Raw genomic sequence first — 24056 nt, forward strand, 5'->3', positions numbered from 1 at the left:
GCTTCCAGCAAAGTCCAGCACTGGAGCTGGGGGTGCCCAGGGGCTGAGCCTGCAGGTGCCAGGATAGGGGTGCTCTGTCATCACCCATAAGAACTGCATGTGGAACCCTGAAATGGGAAGGGGGTTAGAATCCAGAACTACAAGTGACCTCAGTGCCCCCCACCTCCACACCTGTCAAGGTGGGCACAGTGGAGGCTGAGGTGCCACAGCACCCCAGGGTGTGAGAAGCAGCAGGCCTCGGGTACGTCCCTGCTGGATGTTCTTGCACTTGAAAAAAACCTCAGGGAAGCCCAGTGGTTTTTACTTATGGGAAAGATTGAATTTTAAAATAATGCTGAGGCCTTTGGTGTCTGTTTCTCCATAGCCCCCTTTCCAGTTCAGGGTTCCACATGCAGTTCTTGAGTTTGAATTTCACAGCCCCCAAAACCTTGTATGCTCCATTGTAAGGCTAGACTATTATGTTGGGCCATGTGAATAATGCATTTGAATTTTTGGTTTTCCACAATTTAGCTTCCCTAAGGCCTCATCCCTCTTCTCTCCTCCATCAAAGCCTCATCCAATATGCTGGTTTCAAAGACCACCATCTCCAGCCCAGACCTCTCTCCCAGTCCTCCACAACTTTGGGGAGAAACCTCCCTACCCTGCACCCTCTGTAGGTCAGCCCCGTGGTACTCTCACCTAGAGCAAAGAGCTCTGAGCGTCCTGTGACCCTGTGATGCACGCTAAGCAGGCTCTGATCATCCCATTCCGCAGCCCCCACCCCTGCCAGCCCATCTGAAACGGAGTCATTCCTCAGACCATGGAACCCAAGTTCCCTGCCCTGGCACACCGTGCTTCCTGAGTTAGGATGGGCTAGGTTAGGCAGCTGTGGCAAATAACCCTGCGTCTCGATGGTTTAAATAAAGCCACAAAAGCCCACTGCAGGTTGGCTGGGGGCTCTGCTCCCAGGTCATCACCGTTACTTCAGCACCCAGTTGACAGAACAGTCACCATATATTCTAGAACATTTGCCAGGGTAAAGCACCGGCTCATAAAGCTTCTGCCCAGAAGTGCCAGAGGTCACTTCTCATGGGTGACTGGCCAAAGCATGTCACATGCCTACACTTGAGTTTAACAAGATGGGGAGGCATAATCCCCCTCAAAGCAGGGCAGTGATGTTGGAGAACTGGGAGGGAGTTCTACCAAGGCCTAGCCACACTCACTGCCCACCGCCCGGCTCACACCTGCCCTCTTCAGGGCCCCCAGGTGTGGCAGAGGTTGAAGTGTGACCGAGATCCCCTCCTTCCTTGCAGACAGCGGTGTCCCAGATGCAGCTGTGTGCATGGTCACCACGGCCGCAATAGACATCCACCAGCCCGACATCTCCTCGGACCTCTTCTCTCTGGACATGCCCCTCAAGCTTGGCGGTAATGGCACCGGCGCCACCTCGGAGAGTGCCTCCCGCAGCTCGGTCACCAGGGCCCAGAGTGACAGCAGCCAGACGCTGGGCTCTTCCACAGACTGCAGCACCGCCCGCGAGGAGCCATCCTCTGAACCGGGCCCCTCTCCCCTGCCGCTGCCACCCCAGCAGCAGGTGGAGGAGGCCACAGTTCAGGACCTGCTGTCCTCCCTGTCAGAGGACCCCTGCCCATCCCAGAGGGCCTTGGACCCAGCCCCCCTCTCCCGGCCCAGCCCAGCAGGCTCGGCCCAAACCAGCCCCGAGCTGGAACACAGGGTAAGTCTGTTCAACCAGAAGAACCAGGAGGGCTTCACTGTCTTTCAGATCAGGCCTGTCATCCACTTCCAGCCCACTGTTCCCGTGCTGGAGGACAAGTTCAGATCTTTGGAATCCAAAGAGCAAAAGTTGCACAGGGTCCCTGAGGCCTAGAGCCTGCCATGGGCTGGGTGGGAGGAGGGGAGACAGCCATCTCAAAGCTCTCCTGGGACCCTGGAGGCTGCCAAGGGCCACATGCGGGGCCTAGGAGCCCACCTGGCCTCCCTCAGGGTGCTGCCTGCCTCCAGGGAGGCGACGCCAGGCCAGGAGGCCACAAGCTTCAGACCTCAAAGCCCAGAGCTGGCGCCTCTTCTCACCCTGCTCAGGGGAGGGTGGTGCTTGTGGCTGGGTTTTCTTTTTAACCATTTTTACAAAAACCAGCCTGTGGCCCAGCTTCAGCAGGGTAGAGTGCGGGGGGCCAGCTCAGCCTCTTCCGTTGCCTTCGTTCCTGACGCCCACCCTGGACTCTAGGGAACAGCACTGTGAGCAGGGGCTGTCCAGCCCCACCCCTAAGCCGTCTTTCCCAGGAATCCTGGGTGGAGTCCAACACAATCACACGGAGACCACCATCTGAGCCTATGTCATTTGTCCTCATTTTCTCATTCCAGCATGAGCGTTTCTGAGTCTCTGCAAGACAAATCTAGTTTTCACCTTCACAGGATATAAAGGGATCAATCTAGAGGTGGGTGGGAGGGTCCTAGGGGGCAGGGGGACAATCATTTTCCAACCTTGGCTTTAATAATAAAAACCAGCTGCACTGAGAGTCCCAGTTGGTGGAGGTTTTCCTTTGGTTGCTAACCCAGGTGAAGCGTCCAGAGTGGTTTCCAGCCAGGGTACCACCATCCATCCAGTTAGAGATGCGTATGGCGCCGGGCGCGGTGGCTCAAGCCTGTAATCCCAGCACTTTGGGAGGCCGAGACGGGTGGATCACGAGGTCAGGAGATCAAGACCATCCTGGCGAACACGGTGAAACCCCGTCTCTACTAAAAAATACAAAAAACTAGCCGGGCGAGGTGGCGGCGCCTGTGGTCCCAGCTCCTCGGGAGGCTGAGGCAGGAGAATGGCGTAAACCCGGGAGGCGGTGCTTGCAGTGAGCTGAGATCCGGCCACTGCACTCCAGCCTGGGCGGCAGAGCAAGACTCCGTCTCAAAAAAAAAAAAAAAAAAAAAGAGATGCGTATGGCATCCCAGACTTCCTCCTCGTCCCGTGAGCAGTCGTGAATCCTGGTCATTCCACCCTCCAAATTGCTTGTCCCTGGCCCCCATCACGGCCTTGCTGAGACCCAGGCCCCTTGCTGGACTGGACTGCAGCCGCCGCCTCTTTGCACAGCCTCTGGTTTCACCCTTCCCAGTGCATCTTCCTAGGCAGCTAAGCCTCAGCGCCCCTGCTTAAAAGCCTCCAAGGGGTTTTGTGTGTATGACCATCATGTTTTCTTTTATATGGCGGGGGAGGGGAGTAGAAAGACATAATTTTTTTTTTTTTTTTAAATTTCTTGAGGCGGAGTCTCGCTCTTGCCCAGGCTGCAATGCAGTGGCACGATCTCGGCTCACTGCAAGCTCCGCCTCCCGGGTTCACACCATTCTCCTGCCTCAGCCCCCCCGAGTAGCTGGGACTACAGGCACCTGCCACCACACCTGGCTAATTTTTTGTATTTGTAGTAGAGACAGGGTTTCACTGTGTTAGCCAGGATGGTCTCGATCTCCTGACCTCGTGATCCGCCTGCCTCGGCCTCGCAAAGTGCTGGGATTACAGGTGTGAGCCACCACACCCGGCGAGAAGACAATTTTTTAAAGGGCTCCCACTGCCTTGAGAGAACGTTGAGTGTGACTCAGCCCCTTCGTGAGCTGGCTTTCTTGCCCCTCTGGCTGTCCTCCTATGCCTTTGTCTAGCCTGTTCTTTCTCCCCTCTACCTTGGTCTGGGTTATTCTCACCATGTGTCCTGCCTGCCCTCACCACTAGGCTGGGTGTCCTTGGGAGCTCCTGTGACCCCCCTGGACTCACCTGACAGTGCAGCACGCCCCTGGCTTGGTCAGCACCTGCTTCCTTTCCTGCCTCCCAGGCTGGTCCTCAAGAGCAATGAGCGGGCCTAAGCCCCATTAGAACCCCACAGGCCTGGGCATGGAGTCACTTGGGAAAGATGGCCGAATTGGAAGAAAGGGAAGGAAACTACCACGTGCTGGCAAAGAGCACCCTCCTGATTCACGGGGTGATGAACAGTTGTCAAAAAAAGTGCTAAAGGTGGCAACATCCAACTGAGTCACTCTTGGGGTGTAATTAGAAGACCTACCAAGGGGAAACTTTTGCAAAGGGCAAGAGTAGCTGTCCTGAGGCATCACCAGCAGCATTGTCATAGCGTCCATCACTGGGCACTGGGCCAACGTCCCTACCCACATGGGCTCCTTTAACCCTTCCAGTGATGCTGAGGCAGGTATCACTAACCCCATTTTACAGTTGAAGAACCTGAGGCTCAGAGAGATTGAAGAAACTTTCTGAGGTTGAACTCTAATGACAGGCCCTGCAACAGGCCCAAATCTGCTGGCACCATGCCAGGCCCTGGGGTTCCCAGGTTTAGCTTTGGGAAGCAAAGCAGTCACTTGGCTTTTGCCACTTGATGGAATGGAGGGTATTACTTGGTTTGTAAGCTGTAGGGCAGAAGCCAGTGGGCTCGGTAACTGGTGATCTCCACCCACTGGACTAGAAATGGCCACCCTCCTCCTCCAGGCTCACCTTGCTGTGCTATGACTGGCTTTCTGCAGAGCTCCATCGTCCCAGCTCTGGGGCTAGTGCTGCTACCTCACAGGCACATGAACCTGGCCCCATGCCAGGGGGAGCTGCAAGCCCGGCTGCCAGCACTAACGTCTGCTGAGGACTCCTACTCCAGGGAAGAACCACAAGATGGGGAGGGATGCCATGGGGAAGATGCTAGGCAAGTGGTGGCTGTTCTCTTCAGTTTGTCCTCTAGGAAATGGGTCTCTAGAGAGCTCCACTGTTTTTTTTGTTTGTTTGTTGTGTTTTGTTTTATAGGCACTCCACTTTTTTTTTTTTTTTTTTTGAGACAAGGTCTCACTCTGTTGCCCAGGCTGGAGTGCAGTGGTGTGATCTCGGCTCACTGTAACCTCCACCTCCCAGGTTCAAGTGATTCTCCGGCCTCAGCCTCCCAAGTAGCTGGGATTATAGGCGAGCGCCACCATGGCCATCTAATTTTTCTATTTTTAGTAGAGATGGAGTTTCACCATGTTGGCCAGGTTGGTCTTGAACCCCTGACCTCAGGTGATCTGTCCGCCTTGGCCTCCCAAAATGCTGGGATTACAAGCGTGAGCCACCGTGCCCAGCCTTTTTTTTTTTTTTGGGGGGGGGACAGGGTCTTGCTCTGTTGCCCAGGCTACAGTGCAGTGGCATAATCATGGCTCATGCATCCTCAACCTCCCAGGCTCAGATGATCCTCCCATCTCAGCCTCCCAAGTAGCTAGGCCTACAGGCGCACGTCACCATGCCTGGCTAAATTTTGTGTTTTTTGTAGAAATGGGGTCTTGCCAAGTTGCCTAGGCTGGTCTGGAACTCCTGGGCTCAAATGATCTGCCCACTTCAGTCTCCCAAAGTGTTGGGATTACAGGCATGAGCCACCGGGCCCGGCCAGAACTCCATGTTTAAAAGTGGATTTCTTGGGGTATTTACAGGTTGCTGTGAGGTGAGACCCTGCTGAGCACTTGTTGTTCGGCCTTCATGTTGTGTTTGAACTGCCTCACAGAGGCTGGGGACAGAGATAACAGGGGGTCCCCAAGTCCCGAGTCCACAAAAGTCACAGCGTTAAGACAGTACACACAGACGGAGGAAGCTACTTACCTGCCTGGGGACATCTGAAGGCCTCACAGTGGAGGAAACATTTAAAGGTGATTTTAAAAGAGTAAGTATACCAGATCAGCTCTTCTGTTTGTCGTTGAAGAGGAGAGCAGTCTTTAGGGGTAGTTTCAACACTGAGCTACAAAGCTGGCCCACTTCCAAAGAATGTGAGCAGGGAATTTTGATTGTGTCCCTGACTTGATGTCAGTTGTTAAACCGCTTAAAGGGGGAAAAAAAAGGAATGTCAGGAGGAGGGTAGCAGGACAACAGTGCAAGCAGAGGAACAGCAGTGAGCTAGGCAAGGAACAGGGTTTGGGAACAGGAAGAAGTTTGGTGTCAGGAAGAGGATGGCATGGGTAGGAGGGGGAAGAGACCACATGAGAGCAACCTGGAAAAGGACAGGTGAGGCTGCTCGCCAGAGGCCTTGGACGCCAGGCTGACCCAGATGTTCTCCCTAGAGATAAAGCACTATGGAAGGGCTCCCACAGAGTCTTCTGGTAGTTGCAGAGAAGCATCCAGAGGGAGGGGCCCGTGTCCAGAGGAGAGGGAACAAGGCTGCACACGGGCAGGCAGGATGAAGGTGGCGGTGGTGGAGGAGATGCTGGGGACACCTGACTGATGGGACTCGGGGGAGCTGAGCGTTGGAGGAGATGCCACCATGTCCAGTCTGTGGTATCTGAGCATGAGACATCAGGATGGCTGTGCCTGGCACCAAGAGCATAGAGAAGGATGCCAGAGCCAGGAACATGGCAGTCCTTTCTGCAGACTCAAGAGCCCTTCCTCCAGCCCATCTCACAGCAAGTCCTAGGGTAGGGCCTGGGGGCCTGGAGTGCAGGAGATGGAGGTAAAAGCTTTGCCTTTCATGGCTCCCCTGGGCACCATATCCTACAGTTATGGCTGGCGGGCAGCTGGGGGCTGGGGGAGATGGAGCCTGAGCACTCCCTGGGAGGTTTGCAGCTCTGGGAAATGGCTCCCGGTTCTCCTCCACCCTTTTAGAGAACCCACTTTGGTGGCCCAGAGGAGCCATTGGGCTGTCCCTGAAGGGAGGGTCTGGTAAAAGCCACTGTCTCCTGCTAGAACAAGAGGGTGGTAACAAAAATGACTCCCATGTCTGCATTGCATGTTGTGACAGGTGCTCTTCACAGGCTTCCCTCCTTAGCACAGCCCTGGAAAGTGGGCGCTATCTTCCCTGCTTTACAGAGGAGAAAACGACAACCATGGATTCATTCAGGGGCTTGCCCAAGGGCACATAGCTAACTAGTGAGCTGTAGTGGCAGGATTCAAACCCAGGTCTGGCTGGATTATATGCCATGCTAGATGTGAGATGAGCTGCCGGAATCAAACCAGGTGCCACCAGGAAAGCCAAAATAAGAAATCAGGACTCAGAGCCAGCAGTATTGGTGACTGGTCCACAGAGGAGCTGGGCCAGAGTCTGCAGTCCCAGCCCAAATCCCAACCAGGATGGGGCAGCCATAAGGCCTTCCCTGAGTGGCCCCTCTCCAGCCAGCCCTGGGCAAGGTTCCCAATCCAAAGTGTGGCTTTTCAGATCAAGTCCCACAGACAGGAGTTTTGGGAGGGAACCTGTGTGGCTAGAGGCTAGTGGCCTGGAATTCTCTTTAGCATGGTGGGTATCCACCTGAAATTCAACTCAGGAGCTCCTTTCTCCCTCTGAGACAGCTCTTGACGGAAGCCAGAGTCAAAAGAGCACGGCTCCTGCCTTGGTGCTGTCGCCACATTCCTCCCTGGTGCTATTCGGTTACCTCTAAAGAGAGAAGACAGAGTTGGGGTCCCAATCTTGGAGCTGCTGACAAGTTATCTGGGCCCAAGGAATCCCTCTTACTAACAAGCTGACAGTACCCTGTGCCCCACTCAACACTTGTGCGGAGTTGCTTCACAAGGACCCCCAACAACTCTGGGGGCTGAAACAGCCAAACCATGGACATCTCAGGGCTGGAGAGAGGTCTGCTCATCCCACTCCCCCACCCCTGCCTCCCACCTCAGGTGCTGCTGTACCTATGCACAGGATGTGGCAGAGACTGAATTCTCAGCCCAGCCCTGTTTCTGGTTTGCTATGAGGCTCCAAGCAAATCCTTAGACCTGCTTCCTCCCCGTGTACAACAGGAATGATCTTGTCTCTCCCACCCTGAGAGCTGCTGGGATAGCTAATGATGTAATAGAAGGGAAAACCCTTTGAGAATGTTTCAGGGGAAACACAAACAGAAAGCATCCTTATTAATGAGAAGCCTGGGGTGTTTCACTGCCAGCACACACTCAGCACTTGTGAGGTCGGCTGCCCAGGAGACGCTCTTGCTGCTGCTGATAGTCTGGTGTGAGAGGGTGGCAGTGAGCCCTGCCCCTAGTCCCATCAGCCAGCCCAGCCACTGTCCGCTCCTGAGTGCATCCCTGCTTGCACATACCCATTTGTTCCATTCCTGTAGTCACTCTGAATGAGGTAAGAGAGCTGTTATCCCCCAGACAGGAGGCACCTTATCTTCCTTCCTCTCCCTTTGGTCAGTACTACTGGAGTACTACTGAAGTACTTGCCAAAAACTTGTATTTCCCTAACATTAACTAAGTGAGGACTTCATCACTATTCTGAATATCTTTGACTCCACTGCTGAAAAGTTTGGTGTTCTCTCCTGGTGAATAGTTAATCATCCAAGGAAAATGATGAAACATTTGCTGCTAAAATTTATAGCAAGCTATCAGGACACAGTGCTGGCATAATTTTATGCAGAGCCCCAGGCTGCAGCATAGGGAAGCAGGCTGCCTATTCATCTTGAAACAAGCAAATGAAATTGACTACCCTGGAGATCAATCAGGACATTAAACACTGTGATGGATGTGGCAGAATTCTTCAGTGTCTGAGATTTATGGGTCACCCTTCACCAAGCACTCTAGGAACCTCCCCAACATCAATTAGGCCTCATAACTAGGTATGCTCACCTCCGCCTCCATTGATTAAAGAAGGGGTAGGGGGTTCTGGGACGTGCACTGTGCTAAATACTACAAAAGGCCAATGAGCAGACTGGATCCAGATTGCAGTACGAAGACCCCCGCTTCCCTGAGCAAAGAGTGGTTCAGAATGGAGGAGTGTCCGGCTAGAAGGGGACTCAGGCATTGGAGTCTAGACCTTGCATTTTCCAGAGAAAGCAGCTCAGTGTGTCATGTTCCTGGGTACTCCTGTTCCTTGTCCATGCTGGCCTGCCTGGAATGCACTTCTTCATCTGGTTGATTTTGCTGCTCCTTCTCAACTTGGTGAGGTCGTCATATCTTGTTGCCCTGCACTGCAGCCCACCCCAGTCAGGCTAGATTAGGTCCATCCTCTGCACTCCCATTGAGGCACTCGGGATATGGCATGTGGTTGGGAGCAGACTGGCCTGTGGTCACTATTTACTAGCCATGAGTCCTTGGGCAAGTGTTTTAAGCTGTTTTCTCCATCTGAAGAAGAGCTGCTGATAATCCTTGGCTTATAAAGCACTTTCATGTATGTCACCCCATCAGTGGGGGAAAGAGTAGGAAACATTCAAGAAATCAGACTCTCAGGGGAGGAAGTAGTTTGCCCCAGGTCAAACCTACACCTTGTAAGGTTATAAGACGTAAATAAGACAATGTATGTAAAGGGCTCAGCACAGCATCCTGGGCATAAGCAGCCCTCAAAAACAGTATTCACTGTCTCCATCTACTCACCTTGTAGGACACCCAGCAATACACTCATAGGTTAAAGCTTGTTATCTAGAAAGATCATCTAGTTCATGTCGCCATTTTACAGATGATGAAAATGAAACCTGAAAGGAGGGAAGGTGACCAGGGTGCCTCTGGGGCAGTAACAGGAACAGGATGAGAATCCAGTCCACCCAGTGGTCCCCAGGTCCCAGACCCAAATGTCCCCTATACAGCCCACGCTGGGAAGGAAACACAGCTGGAGGTGAGCACACAAAAAGAAAGCACTCACCCTGTCTTTAACCACATGTCCAGTTAGTTGTAGGAGATGAAAAAGGCAAAGGTCACGCAGATAAAGCCACCCCAGGGCCTCCCTCTCACCAGTCCTGATGCCACAGTAAGTAAATGCCAGCTTACTTCATAGAAAATCCCTAATTCCATCGGTGTTCCTTGCTTCCAATGACAAGCCTGCTGTTTTGAAGCAATGCAAACCAGAGGATATAGTCCTGGAGAGAATGGGAGGACCACAGTCTAGTAGACAGGCCAAGTTTTCCAGACCTGGAGTCCAGTTCGGGTCCCACATGTCACCAACTGCCTCTGGTCATTACCTCTCTGCTCATTTCTTCATCCAGAAGGTAGGCGTAATGATACACACTTTAGAGGTGGTTGTATTAGAAGAGTATGTAATGTACCCAACACGCAGGGAGTTCTTAATAAGTAGTATTTGCCCAAAGTTCTGGTTTGTGTTCCAGTTCTATCACATGTGTTGTGACCTGGGGCAAACTGCCTCCTCTCCTGAGAGTCTGAGTTCTTGAATGTTTTCTACTCTTTCCCCAACTGATGGGGTGACATACATGAAAGTGCTTTATAAGCCAAGGATTATCAGCAACTCTTCTTCATTTGCTCCCCACAAAGATGTTTTTAAAACCCCAGAGCTGTAAGAAATTGTGGCAGTGTATCATCCTACATGGACTTTTCACAAGGTTATCAGTCAAGCCTCCTTTAGCTCAGCAACAGCTAACCAAATCCATCTGTTACAATCAATGGTATTCTCTGGGTTTCCCAGCCTTTTCAGTCCACTTTTATGTAAACTCAAACAAAAACCCTTAGTGAAAGACAGTGTGAAATGCAATCAAGCTGACCCTCCCTTTCAGAAACAGAGCTGAAAGTGAACCTAGGGCTGGGGTTTCCAGCCTTCCAGCCCAGCAGACATGCTCGGGCTCTGGTGGCAGCAGGGCTCCCACTGCTATCCTGGGAAGAAGAGCACTGCCCAATGCCAGCCTTGCCCACAGCACTGGACCCATTTTCACAATCTCCAGGAATCCATCCCCAGCCAAATCCATCTGAAGCCAGAGGATTCAGCCCCTAATGGCTTCCATCTTTTCCTCCCTCCCTCTGTCCTGCATATACCACTAAGTTATAGGCCTTCCTCAAAAACTGTAAATGGCTCCCTGTTGCCAGCAGTGTTTCTTAAGACTTGTTCAGGTGGCACAGGAAGTCATACAGTTTTTATGGGACACTCTTAATACACTGACATATCTAACAAACAAGGAACAATTACCAACTAGCAGAAAGTATTTTAAATATTCAACAAAATCCCTGATATATCCCAAGACAAAAACAAAAGCTATGGTGGGTCAGTGGCTGCTTTGTTCAGATCCACTTGGTACTGTCCAGTCACCTTGGAATCTGCTCACATTCTTAAGAAGAAAAGGGGTAGCAGCTGCCAAAGGTTTACAAAGAAGTATGCAAGAAAGACTTAAGACTGGGAAACTGCTGTTGATAAATTTTTCCTGCAAATCAGGAAAAGTCCTGTATGGTGTAACTTTCACAGTACCATTGCAGGTCCAATGGAAATGTCAGTGTTCCTTAAGGGGAGAACCACTGATCTCTAAGGAAAAAGGCCTCCTCAGCCTGTGAGTCAGTGTCCTCTCCAACCTGGCTTCAACTACCTACCACCCTCACTCCCCTCCCCGACCCCAGTGTTTCTGCCCCTCACTGCCTCATGCACCTGAGCTCTGATATCATTTGCCACTTCTGCTCCCATACACCAATTGAACGGCCCCTGCCCGCTGAGGAATGGCCATGCCAGCCTCCTGAGGAGCCTTCTCTGTATATGCTGTCCATCCTGAGACCTACTTTCTGCTTTTACTGATGTCTCATCTCATCTTTCCTGGTAGCTGTAAAATCCTTCAGGACGGGGGCTGTGGCTCCAACAGCCTGTACTCTCAGAGTCTGGAAGGATACTGTCCTCTCTGTCGAGACCACAAGCTACTTTGGGGCAATGGCTAGACCACACTCTTGTAGGTATTTTCTTCAGAGTCCCAAACAGCACAGCGGGTGAGCCAGAGAACCCAGCAGGGAACATGTCTCTACAGAATTGCTGAGAGAGAGTGGGACCTGGGGGAAAGCTGATGCTGTCTCAACTACTAAGAAGCTGGGCCCAGGGCCATTACTAGGCCTCAGGCCTTCTGCAAGTGAATAGGCTGTTAGCTTCAGCTCACGGACCTGCTTGGCTCTGCCCTCAGAGGGCTGCCTTTCTAACAGGCCTATTTCTGCCCTCCCAGGGACTCTGTGTTCTGCCAAAATAACCAGGCCACCAAATTCCCAGAGGCTGTGTGAGGTTAACCAAAGACATCAAAGAAACTAGGGAGGAAGGCAGGAAACCTATATGGAAGCATTAAAGAAAGCTACCCCTAACACCTTTCCCCCATACTATTTCTAGAGCTGTTGCTCTGGGTGCTAAGGCTGGACACAGGGGCAGAGTCAACAGGAACTGTTTGGTTTCCAAAAAAAACAGATTAAAAGGGCACATTATATATATGTCCCTCTTGCATGTATAATAGTTTTAACAACTTGCCTCCACTTCACATGGCTGCCTTTTTATGGTAAGCTCTAAGTAAGCACTCAGAGGGACTTTTGAGTTGAATAAAATCCCACTGGAGGGACTATTCCAGAACGCCCATCCCTCCTCAACCAGGGTCCTAAATGTGCCCCTCCCACCCAGCATGAAGTACTTAGTGCTCTTTACCTGAGGGTGGTGTGCAGTCGCACTGTCCCTTGAGCTGAGGTGAGGGAGAATCACGTCCTTAGTGAAGTTACCACTCTGAAGCCAGTCTGCCTGGTTTCAAATCCTGACTGTCATTTATAAGCTGTCCGAATTAAGGCAAGTTATATCACCTCTTTGAGCCTCAGCTTCCCCATCTGTAAAAGAGGGATAATAATAGCATCTAACTTACAGGGTGCTGTGATAACTGAAGGGGTTTAATATGCATAAAGTGCTAGAACAGTGCCTGGTATATAGTAAGCATTATACTTAATGCTATGAGGATGATGAGCTGTAAATACTAGTCCAGTGAACAGCTGCTTGGGGCTGAGGCAGTGCAGCCATGACAGGAGGGAGCAAAGAGAAAAAGACCAACCAGTTCAACTCTGAGTCAAGGAACTATGCCAAGGCATCACCTGGGATGTCCCTCCCTGAGCCAGCACACCTTCTACTGGGGGTGCCTCTGCAGCCATCACCTTTGCCATCTCTCATGCCCCCCAGTTATAGCATCCAATAGGGATGAGGGGTAAATGGAGAAAATCCTGAGCAAGGTTAGCCCTCTTAGGAAGAGCCTCAAAGATAAAAACAAGACATAGGAATTACTCTCCCAAAGGTGATTCAAGCCATGTGGTCTTGGCCAAGTCACTTTACTGTCTTCACTTCTCTGTGCTTCAGTATCCCCATCTATACAACAAGGGGTCTGACCAGATGATCACTGGGTTCAGAGATTCTAGGATTCTTCGATTCTAACAGACATTACTTGCAAAGAGGCATCATTCTACTGCTCTCCTCTCATTAAAAGAAGAATGAAATGCCAAAGATACAACTTTTAAAAGTGTTTTATAGCAACTGATTGTGACACAAATCAGAAAGGGTTCACTGGTCAGCTGGGGAAGGGCCCCAGGCTGGCCACACAAAGGCACTCTAGCCACCTCCATCACTTACCACTTCCCTTCTCTTCCCTACTGTCTGCTTGATCCAGGTCACTACTTCCACTTCTGCAGATCTGATTCAGGAGGGCAGCCCTCTTTGTTCTACTCACCTACGTACCCATGCCTTCCTGCAGGCCTGTTCAAAGCCTCACCAGCCTCTGCTCTTGGGCCTGCATCCACACCAGCTGCAGCCCTGGTGACACTCTTGGACCTCAGCTGTGCCCTGGGCAGCAGAATGAGAGTGCCAGAGGTGACTACACAGGCCTGGGTGCTTCCTAAGAGAGCCCAAAAGAAGCCAACAGAAGGCAAAAGAAAGCATAGAGCATTCTGTTCTGCACAGAATTTTGAACGTTTATAATAACATCAAACTATCTGTTTGCATCAGAGGCCATGCTGTCTCAAAGCAGCCCCTCCTCCACTCTCCCTCCTTTACAGACAAAAAAGTCCTATAAACTGACAAAACCTTAAAATGAAATGGAAAATGAAATTTACCTTAAGCCAACTAAACACATGGAGCTGGGTCAGGTTTTAGTCAGGTCTGCTTCTGTCACATTAGCTATGGTTTTCTGAAGACTGGAGGGTGTTTAAGATAATATTCGTGCTTTATAGCCATGCTTTTAAACTCTGTACTTGCCAATTCAGTTACCTTCTCCTATGAGGTTTGCCCTTCAACAATGAGATTAGTTAGGTTGATTAGGCTGGTGGAGACAATCATGTTTACAATCTTCCTAAAACATAGAGCTCTCCATGAACAAGAAAGGCAAAAATAATAAATAAACAAAATTTTTTTACTCCTTTTCTTCAATTTTCTCTAGAGGCTAGGCATATTTCTGATAGTTTTAAAGCTGTGGAAAAGTTTTATTATAGATTTTATTACAGAATTTAAAAATTTCAAAAAATAACTGCTTGGAACCACAAATAATTCAAAGGAAACATAGTAATCCCATAAACAAGCATTCTGGCGTCTGTTAGAAAATTTTCCTCAAATTATGAAATGTAGCTCTCCATGCTTTCCAATGATTGTTATAGCACCCACAAATATCTGTGATTTCAGTGGAATACTTTAACATAATTTTTCTTTTTAAGGCATGATCCTGATTCATTTTTTCTTCAATATCTCAGTCATTTCAGGAACTACCTGCAAATAAAAACAAAAAGTAATTAAGCAACTAGAGCCTTCACTGTGATACGGTCACAGCTCCGTAAGCAGTACAGGGAGGCCAAAAGAAACAACACGAATCACTGTTGAGGCACGAGGGCCCCCTCCTCTCCACCAGGAACCCCCTGTTCTCCAGTAGTCTCTCTTCCCACCCAGGGAGACTACTCAGGACCCAGGGCTGGCAGGGCCTACAGCCCACTCATTGCCTAGGTGCCTTTTTTTTTTTTTCCTTTTTTGAGACAGGCTCTCACTCTGTCACCCAGGTTGCAGTGCAGTGGTGCAATTATAGCTCAATGCAGCATCCACCTCCTGGGGTCAATCAATCCTCCCACCTCAGTAGCCACCAATCTGACTAATTTTTGTAGAGACAGGGTTTCGTCATGTTGCCCAGGCTAGTCTCGAACTCCTGGGCTCCAGTGATCTGCCTGCCTCAGTCTCCCAAAGTGTTGAGATTACAGGCATGAACGACTGCACACACTGCTACCTTTCGGCTTTTTGACCCAACCACAAATTTCAAGAAGGCACCCTAGAAACAGGAAGCCCAATTTTTCTTGTCTGGGCGAAAAGTACTGTGTATTTACCTTCGTATTTTCCTTGGCATTCTTCCCACCCTTAACTGCATTCCTGACTTCCCTTCGAAGTCCACACCAAAGTCTCTAGCTTGCTGCAGTTATGACCCCTGCTAACCTCCTCTAGTACTTGTTCTCTCACTGTTCATTCATTCATTCATTCATCCATCATTCATTTCACAAACATATTGGTTGCTTTTTCAGCAGCATACTACTATCATCTGGCACACAGGAATGTGCTACATGCTGAACATTCAATATCATCATGCTTTATTAAAATCAAGACCTTGTGTGCTAATGCAGTGGCCGGTCAGCAGACAGTAAGAAACCACAGCAAGGGGAAATGGCCTGAGTTGGCTCCCATTTTAAAAAGGATTAATTACTAACCCTTAGTTGTGACAGTACAGTGGCTGCAACTGGAGCCTCCAGTGTAGAGCTGCTTTGTAACTGCTTACAGAGGAGAGCTGTCTGAGGGAGCTGCAGGGAATGTCACACAGACACTCTGAAAACTGGTCCAGCCTCTTGTGCAAAATATCAATTACCCAGTCTTCCAAGGGGCTTTCAGCTGCCTTAGCTCACAAAGATCCCAGCTGAACTCGCCAATGATGAATATAGCCTCTCAATTATTTAAGAGAGCTACATTTCCATTAGGTGGAAATAATGTGTTCGTACAAAATTTATTAAGGAAATTGTCGACATGTTGTTTCTTCTGAATGTCACTTTGTCTCCAGCCTATTAAAAGGCCCATGTTTACCATGGAGCCAGCAGGCATTTGCTCAGGGGTGGCATTAAGTGCTGGCACCACTTCTCCCAGCTTTCCTCAGTGGAGAGACCATGAGCTCATGCCAGTCACACGGATGACATGCTAACTGAGCTTCACACAGGACCTGTGTATTTCATGAAAAATAGGATAAAGCCCAACTTCTCTTACCACGAAGTGAAACACTAATTTGGTTTAGAATATATAACTTTTCAAAATTTTACCAAATATATCCTTACCACACTCTCCACGAAAGGGTTGAGAGGATTTTCTCTACCATCTGTATCTTTTATTAGATCAACCACACACTTTTTTTTTTTTTTTTTTTTGAGACAGAGTTTCGCTCTTGTCGCCCAGGCTGGAGTGCAATGGCGCCGTCTCGGCTCACTGCAACTTCTGCCTCCCAGGTTCAAGCAATTCTCCTGCCTCAGCCTCCCAAGTAGCTGCGATTACAGGCATTTGCCACCATCCCCAGCTAATTTTTTTTGTATTTTTAGTAGAGATGGGGTTTCACCAAGTTGACTAGGTTGGTCTCGACCTCCTGACCTCAGGTGATCCACCCACCTCGGGCTCCCAAAGTGCTGGGATTACAGGCGTGAGCCACTGCAGCCAGCCCAACTATACACTTTTCAAGCATACCACATGATGCCTTATTTAGGAAAAAGGAAATGTTAACTCAGGTTCATTGAGTGTCTGATGGCCTGAGCACACTGAAAGATCTTCTTATTTCTATTCTCTTTTAGATATTGCAGAGGCAACTCCCTACTCAGTAAGACCCAATAAAAGTCACCTAAGTTTTTTTTAAAAAAGACAACCTACTGATATAAATCACAGTACAAGTATGTTTCACTCATTCACTTAGTACTTCCTCCAGGTAGTACTAAGGGAAACAGAGAAGCTCTCTGTCACTATGGGAGTAACAGAGGAGTTCTGCCTCCTAGTTGGCAAGAACAGACAGAGGCCTATGAATCACCCAATCAGAAGTGTGCTCATCTTATACTGGAATGCAGGAGAAGGAGAAGAGAATAGCATTAAAAGCTCCAAATTCGAGTCCTGAGGAAGATCAGTGTGGATTAGGAAAATTCAGAACATCAAACTAAAGAAAAAAAGGATTCTAGGCAAAAAAATGAGGCACAGACAGAGATAAACAACTGCAGGTTCCCGAGATAGTAAAGAGATTGTAGTGACTATAGGGGAGAAGAGGAAAGAAAAGAAGGTTTAGAAAGATAAGTGGTTTGCCGAGGTCATTCAATGCAAACAGAATAGTCTCTTTGAACAGATAGGTGGTGCTGGGACAACTGGATAATCACATGCCAAAGAATGAAGATGGACTCCTACCTCACACCATATACAAAAATTAACTCAAAATGGATCAACAACCTAAATATATCAGCTAAAACCATAAAACTCTTATAAGAAAACAGGGGTGAATCTTCATGAGCCAAGATTTGGCAATGGATTCTCAGATATGATGCCAAAAGCACAAGCAACAAAATAAAAAAAAGATAAATTGGACTTCATCACAATCTAAAACTTGCACATCAAAGGATATTCTCAAGAAGGTGAAAAGCTAACCTACAGAATGAGAAAATGTTTGGAAATCATATCTCTGATAAGTGTTTAGTATCCATTATATGTAAAGAATTCACACAAGTCAACAAAAAGAGAAACAGCCCAACTGAAAATGGGCAAAAGAGGTGGATAAACATTTCTCTAAAGGAGATATACGAATGGCCAGTGAACATCTTTTCATATGCTTATGTGCTTAACATCACTAGTTATTAGGAAAACACAAATCAAAGTCACAATGAGATACCACTTCACACCTACTAGGATGACTAGAATTAAAAAACAGAAAATAACAAGTGTTACTGAGGATGCAGAAAAACTGGAACCCTTGTGCACTGCTGGTGGGAACGTAAAATCATGCAACTTCTATGGAAAACAGTTTGAAGGTTCTTCAAAAAGCTAAACATGGAATTCATATGACCCAGCAATTCTACTCCTAGTTATAAACCCAAAAGAACTGAAAGTAGGGGCTTGAGCACATACTTGTAGTCTTGGCTCACTGCAACTTCTGCCTCCTCCCAAGTTCAAGTGATTCTTCCACCTCAGCCTCCCGAGTAGCTGGCCACCATGCCTAGCTAATTTTTGTATTTTTTGGTAGAGATGGGGTTTCACCATGTTGGCCAGGCTGGTCTCAAACTCGTGACATCAAGTGATCCAACCACCTTGGCCTCCCAGTGCTGGGATTACAGGTGTGAAATCACCGTGCCTGGCTGGCAATGGGTTTTTAGATATGAGACTTCAAGCATAAGCAACAAAGAAAAAATTGGTAAGCTGGATTTTATCAAAATTTAAAACTTTATTTTAAAACTTTTTCTTCCCCTTTTTCATAGGCATTGACAACATTTAAAACTTTCATGCTTTAAAGGACACCATTAAGAAAGTGAAAAGACAACCCACACAACGGGAGAAAATATTTGCAAATCAAATACTCAATAAGGGACTTATATCCATGATATATAAAGAACACTAACAACTCAAGAACAAAAAGATAATGTGATTTAAAAATTACAAAGGATCTGAATAAACTTTCTCCAAAGAAAATATACAAATGGCCAATAAGCAGATGAAAAGATACTAAAAGTCATTTGCCATCAGGGAAATGCAAATCAAAATCACGAGATACCACCTCACACTCATTAGAAGGGCTATATTTAAAAAGACAGACAATAACATACATTAATGAGTATATAGAAAAACCAGAGCCCTCACACATTTTTGGTGGGAATGTAAAAGGGGGCAGCCACTCTGAAAACAACCTGACGGTTATTCAAAATGTTAAACTCAGAGTTACCTGGTGACCCAGCAATTCCATTTCTAGATATCCATCCAAAAGAAATGAAAACATAGGTCTGCACAAAACCTCATACGTGAATGTTCATAGCAGCATTATTCTTAATAGCCAAAAAGGGGAAAAACTCAACATGTCCATCAAATGATAAATGAATAAACAAAATGTTACATACCCCTATAATGGATATTATTTGGCAAGAAAAAGAAAGTACTAACACAGGCTATAACATGGATGAACTTTGAAAACCTTATGCTAACTGAAAGAAGCCAATCACAAAGATCACATATTACATAATTCCATTTATATGAAACATACAGGACTGGCAAATCTATAGAAACAGAAAGTAGATTAGTGGTTGCCAGGAGCTGGGGCTGGGGTCTGAGGATGCAGAACATAAAACAGGGAATGAATGCTGATAGGTATGGAGTTCTTTTTGGTGTGATGAAATGTGTGATAGTGGTTGTGTAACTGTGAAAATACTAAAACCCACTGAATTGTACATTTTTAAATGGTGAGTTTTATGGTACATGAATTATATCTCAGTAAAGCTGTTTAATATTAAACAAAAAATAGGTGGTGCCCTATGCCCTATCACAGTAACTACAATTATAATATTTACCATTTACTGAGTACCTACTATGTACCTGGACAGAACAGGCAGGCTAATATTTATCAGAGACTCTATTAGTATTAGGTGCAGTATAATTTCATTTCATCTTCATTACAACCTTTAAAGAGGTAGTGTAATATTTACATTACTTACAAGGAAGCTGACGTCCAGAGATTAAAATCTTAGCCAAGATAGTTTAACTAGTATGCGGCCAAGGCAGAATTGGAATTAAAGCTCTTAATTACTATAACATATTATTTCTAAGGCCAAAAAAAAAAAAAAAAAAAAAAAAAACTTGTCCTTTATAACTAATGGTTGTTGAAGGGTCAAGCAAAACAATGAATGTAAGAGAATAAAATGTTATGCGTATACATTTTTACTCCAGATACGTTTCTACTTGGTGAGCAAAATATCACCTAGGGAATTATTAGTCTAACAGCTGTATATACATGCTACACATGATGCAATTTGCAATTTAAATTTTTCACACGAAAATTAGGCTAAAAAAGTCCTTTTCGTATGCTATTATTTGACTTCCATTTTCTTTAGATCATAATCCAAAATAGATAATGCTAATTCTCACCCATAATTTGTATAATTGTATTTCTTAACATTATATAAATATATTCTTATATATTTCTTATATAATTACAATACATAAAATACAAAAAATAACAAAAATTATATTAAAAATATAAAAATATATAACATTAAGAAATATAATTATACAAATATTGTATTTTTGATTTTTTAAAATCAAAAGTATTAAATATTTTATTTTTAAAATATTTTCTTTAAATATTTGATTTTTTAAAACTGGGGTCGCTCCAGTGAGGAGTATATTCACCAAACCACTTTGTCTGCACTCTTCTGTCAGAATTACTACAGTATTCACCTACAATGTGCTCATTCTGATTTCAGCTGAGAAAACGACTTGATGCGTACTCTGTAGGTTCCTAGAGTCTGTCAAAGGTGCGATTCTTTTTACTGCACCTTATCCAAGGTACACAATAGTAGTAGTGAGCCACTCAGCTGTAGTACCTGCTGAGCCAGAGAGGCAGAGAGATGAGAAAGAGGGGGAACAGAAGCAGGACCCTGGCTTAGTTGTGCCCATAACCTGCTGATTGTCCCAAATCACATCTCTCTGGAACAGGCAACTTAAAAAGAATGTACCTGGCTTGTGTTACTCACACAGTAACAAACAGGAGTCTGCCATATGTTTAGTATTTTTATAATCTGTAGTTTTTTTCCCCCCCAACTGATTTTTTTTTTTTTTTGAGACAGGGTCTTACTCTGTTGCCCAGGCCAAAGTGCAGTGGTATAATCATGGCTCACTGCAGTCTCAATCTCCTGGGCTCACGTGATCCTCTTACCTCAGTCTCCCCAGTAGCTGGGACCACAGGCACATGTCACCAGACCTGGCTAATTTTTGTATTTTTTGTAGAGATGGGGTTTCACCATGTTGCCCAGGCTGGTGTCCTACTTCTGGACTCAAGTGATCCACCTTTCCTCAGCCTTCCAAAGTGCTGGGATTACAGGCATAAGCCATTGTGCCTGGCCTCCCAAACTGCACTTTTAAAGGACTGATTAACTTCTCTACTTTTGTATTAATCAAATATATATATAACTGTACTTCAGAACTTTATTTTTATTTTTTTAAATTTTATTTATTTATTTTTTTGAGACAGAGTCTCGCTCTGTCGCCCAGGCTGGAGTGCAGTGGTGCGATCTCCACTCACTGCAAGCTCTGCCTTCCAGGTTCACGCCATTCTCTTGCCTCAGCCTCCCGTGTAACTGAGACTACAGGCGCCTGCCACCGCCCCCGGCTAATTTTTGTATTTTTAGTAGAGACGGGGTTTTACCGTGTTAGTCAGGATGGTCTTGATCTCCTGACCTCGTGATCCGCCCGTCTCGGCCTCCCAAAGTGCTGGGATTACAGGCGTGAGCCACCGTGCCCGGCCTATTTTTATTTTTTTGAGACAGATTCTTGCTCTGTTGCCCAGGCTGGAGTCCAGTGGCACCATCTTGGCTCACTGCAAACTCTGCCTCCCAGGCTCAAGTGATTCTTGTGCCCTAGCCTCTCTAGTAGCTGGGATTACAGGCATGCATCACCATGCTTGGCTAATTTTTCACATTTTTAGTAGAGACAGGGTTTCACCATCTTGCCCAGGCTGGTCTCAAACTCCTGAGCTCAGGTGATCCGCCCACCTCAGCCTCCCAAAGTGCTGGGATTGCAGGTGTGAGCCACCACTCCTGGCCATGTACTTCAGAACTTCTAAGCTGTATGAGATAGTCATTGCCTTAATACAATTCTAGCTAAAAGCAAATAAACACAGTATCTTTGTCTGAAGTCTCTCTCTAGTCCAAAGCGGGCTTCCTAAAATACAAAAGGAGCCTGAAACTAGAAGTCAGCTGACTAGATGATTTTTAAGGCCTCGTTCCACTTCACTGTCTTAGGACTCTTTCTCACTGAGATACCTCTGTGTCCACACACACACACACACACATATTCTCATGCCAAACCTGGGAGCTGCCCTTAATGCAGGACCACAATGTGTGTGACCCCATTCCATCAACAATGACTACAAAGAAGCTCCTGCCCTAAGGCAGGTGTCCATTGGAAGAACACTGAAAATTTCCAACTGCTTAATAGTTTATCTTATCATGAAAGCTGCCATGTGAGTTTTAACACATAGTACACAGGCAGACAGAAGAATCTAACTTAAACAAAATTACTTATAAGTTTATTAAAATATTCTCTTGAGGAAAAAAGGCAATACAGTAGACATCTACTTGCAAACATGGATAAGGTTCAGAAAGTATTTAATTTTGCTTTTAAATAAAAAGAATATTTATTTCATAAATATTACTATTCATACCAATAGTAAGGAACTGAATTCTTACTACTTGAACAAAGTTATCATTATACAGAGAAAAAAAATTCTCTTTTTCATATCAGCTCCCCTTCCCACTGGAACATCTTAGTGGGAAAATGACTGACCTTACTGTTTGTTCTTACACACTTGGGCCAGGCAACACGAGCAGATGACCTACCTGAACCCCAAATACCAGATACAGAGCTTCAGGATTACTGAAGAGGGGTAATGTTTTTCCCAAGACAAGATCTAAGCTCTGCGGCAGGGGCCTTCTGAGGGGAAGTATGCCCAACACTGAGCCAGAGCAAGAGCCCCATCCTAGTCTTTGCATGCAGTCTGAGCCATCATGGAGTAATTGGCTCCAGGGTCCTATTTCCATCCTTCACTGAGCATGAACATATACTTCAAAATACAAATGTGCTCTCCAAGCACTGTCACTAGTTCCTCTAGATCATGTGCAGTGCTGGTGAAGTCACAGAAATAGGCCAATCCTCTTGCTGAGGGGACCACCTGTAGCTCTGTTCTCAGGCTACAGCTTCTCCATGAGGCCCATAGCCCCTCGCTGTGGTTCTACGTGAGGGGTTCCTTACCCCAGCAAACCCACTTCTCCTAGGGTTGGATTATATTTTCAGAGTGTCAATTCCTGCATGAGTGATTTCTGCATAAGATAACCTAGAAACGTGTAGGCAGACCCAGGGAAAAAAGACCAGGCCATGACCTTTAAATGTGGCCAAATGAGTATCAAGTGCTCATCATCTGTAATTCACTAATTAATATCATGAAAGTAATTTTTCTCATGGGAAGGTCAAATATGGAGGTAACGGCAAGAGAGAAGGAACACTCAAAAGTGGAGTGTGAGGAGTAGGAAATAAGTGCTCTCCCTACACTCATCAGCTAAGGAAGGCCATTAACCCACAAACACAGCAAGCAGAGCATTCTTATTGAGTCACATAAGCTGGATATGAGTGCCTACTCTCCTCTGAAAAGCTCTAGCATTCTTGGCAAATTCCTGAATAAGGGGGTTTGATGTTAATTTCTTTAGGGTACCTGCCAAATATGATTCTAGGTTATAAATTACTTGAATCACTTCACATTGTGCATTAACTTAGCACATGAGATGCCAAAAACCATGTGAGTATTTTTTTTTTTTTTGAGACAGAGTCTCACTCTGTCACCCAGGCTGGAGTGCAGTGGCACAATCTCTGCTCACTGCAAGCTCTGCCTCCTGGGTTTACGCCATTCTCCTGCCTCAGCCTCCCGAGTAGCTGGGACTACAGGTGCCCGTTACCACACCTGGCTAAATTTTTGTATTTTTTAGTAGAGATGGGGTTTCACCGTGTTAGCCAAGATGGTCTCGATCTCCTGACCTCGTGATCCGCCTGCCTTAGTCTCCCAAAGTGCTGGGATTACAGGCTTGAGCCACCGCGCCCGGCCGCCATGTGGATATTTTAAAGACAATTTGGACTCTTTTTTAAAAGCAAAGTTATAATGCTCTATATAAACAACACATATCTAATCTTAGAGCAACTTAACCTTTAAGTAGGTCAAAATTGTGTACATATATTAACAGTATATATACAAACATAGACACACAAACACATGATGTTTTCTTTTAATAGCTTCGTCCCTGACCAATTCTAAGAGTTTCTCGGATGACAATCCAGATAATAGCAGCTTACCTTAAATAAATCTGCAACTATTCCATAATCTGCCACTTGGAAAATTGGAGCTTCTGGGTCTTTATTAATAGCCACAATTGTCTGTGAAATAAACAAAGAGTTTTGACTTTTACCAAGAAAACATTCCACACAGACTGATAGTTCCATTTTAACTTCCCTTACAATATATTAACATTCTTAAAATGTCTAAAAATAAGATTTGATGCATCTGTGTCAATATTGTAAGTTTATTAGAAATTTCCGGGTTGGAATGTAATAAAATTCTCTCTTACCCACAACTAGCCCATCTCAGTACTAAAGAGTTTAAAA

General features: G+C 46.5%; 2 protein-coding genes across 4 annotated transcripts in view; one reads left to right on the forward strand and one right to left on the reverse strand.

Annotated features, from left to right (window-relative positions):
- TMEM266 (transmembrane protein 266) overlaps positions 1–2516 on the forward strand; it is a 146984-nt gene extending 144468 nt beyond the window's left edge. Inside the window, exon 11 of the mRNA XM_025389888.1 lies at positions 1293–2516. Coding sequence (XP_025245673.1) covers positions 1293–1867 — 575 coding nt within the window. The 3' untranslated portion in view covers positions 1868–2516. The remainder of the gene's footprint in view (positions 1–1292) is intronic.
- Positions 2517–14061: 11545 nt separating this feature from the next.
- The window catches only part of ETFA (electron transfer flavoprotein subunit alpha), a 102329-nt gene continuing 92334 nt past the window's right edge, over positions 14062–24056 (reverse strand). For all 3 annotated transcript variants that reach the window (XM_025389890.1, XM_025389889.1, XM_025389891.1), the window contains 2 exons: positions 23748–23828; positions 14062–14372 (listed from right to left, as the gene is read on the reverse strand). In XM_025389890.1, the coding sequence (XP_025245675.1) occupies positions 14334–14372; positions 23748–23828 (120 nt within the window). In that variant the 3' untranslated portion in view covers positions 14062–14333. The remainder of the gene's footprint in view (positions 14373–23747; positions 23829–24056) is intronic.

Source organism: Theropithecus gelada, chromosome 7a (assembly GCF_003255815.1).
Source record: "Theropithecus gelada isolate Dixy chromosome 7a, Tgel_1.0, whole genome shotgun sequence".
NCBI lineage: Eukaryota > Metazoa > Chordata > Mammalia > Primates > Cercopithecidae > Theropithecus > Theropithecus gelada.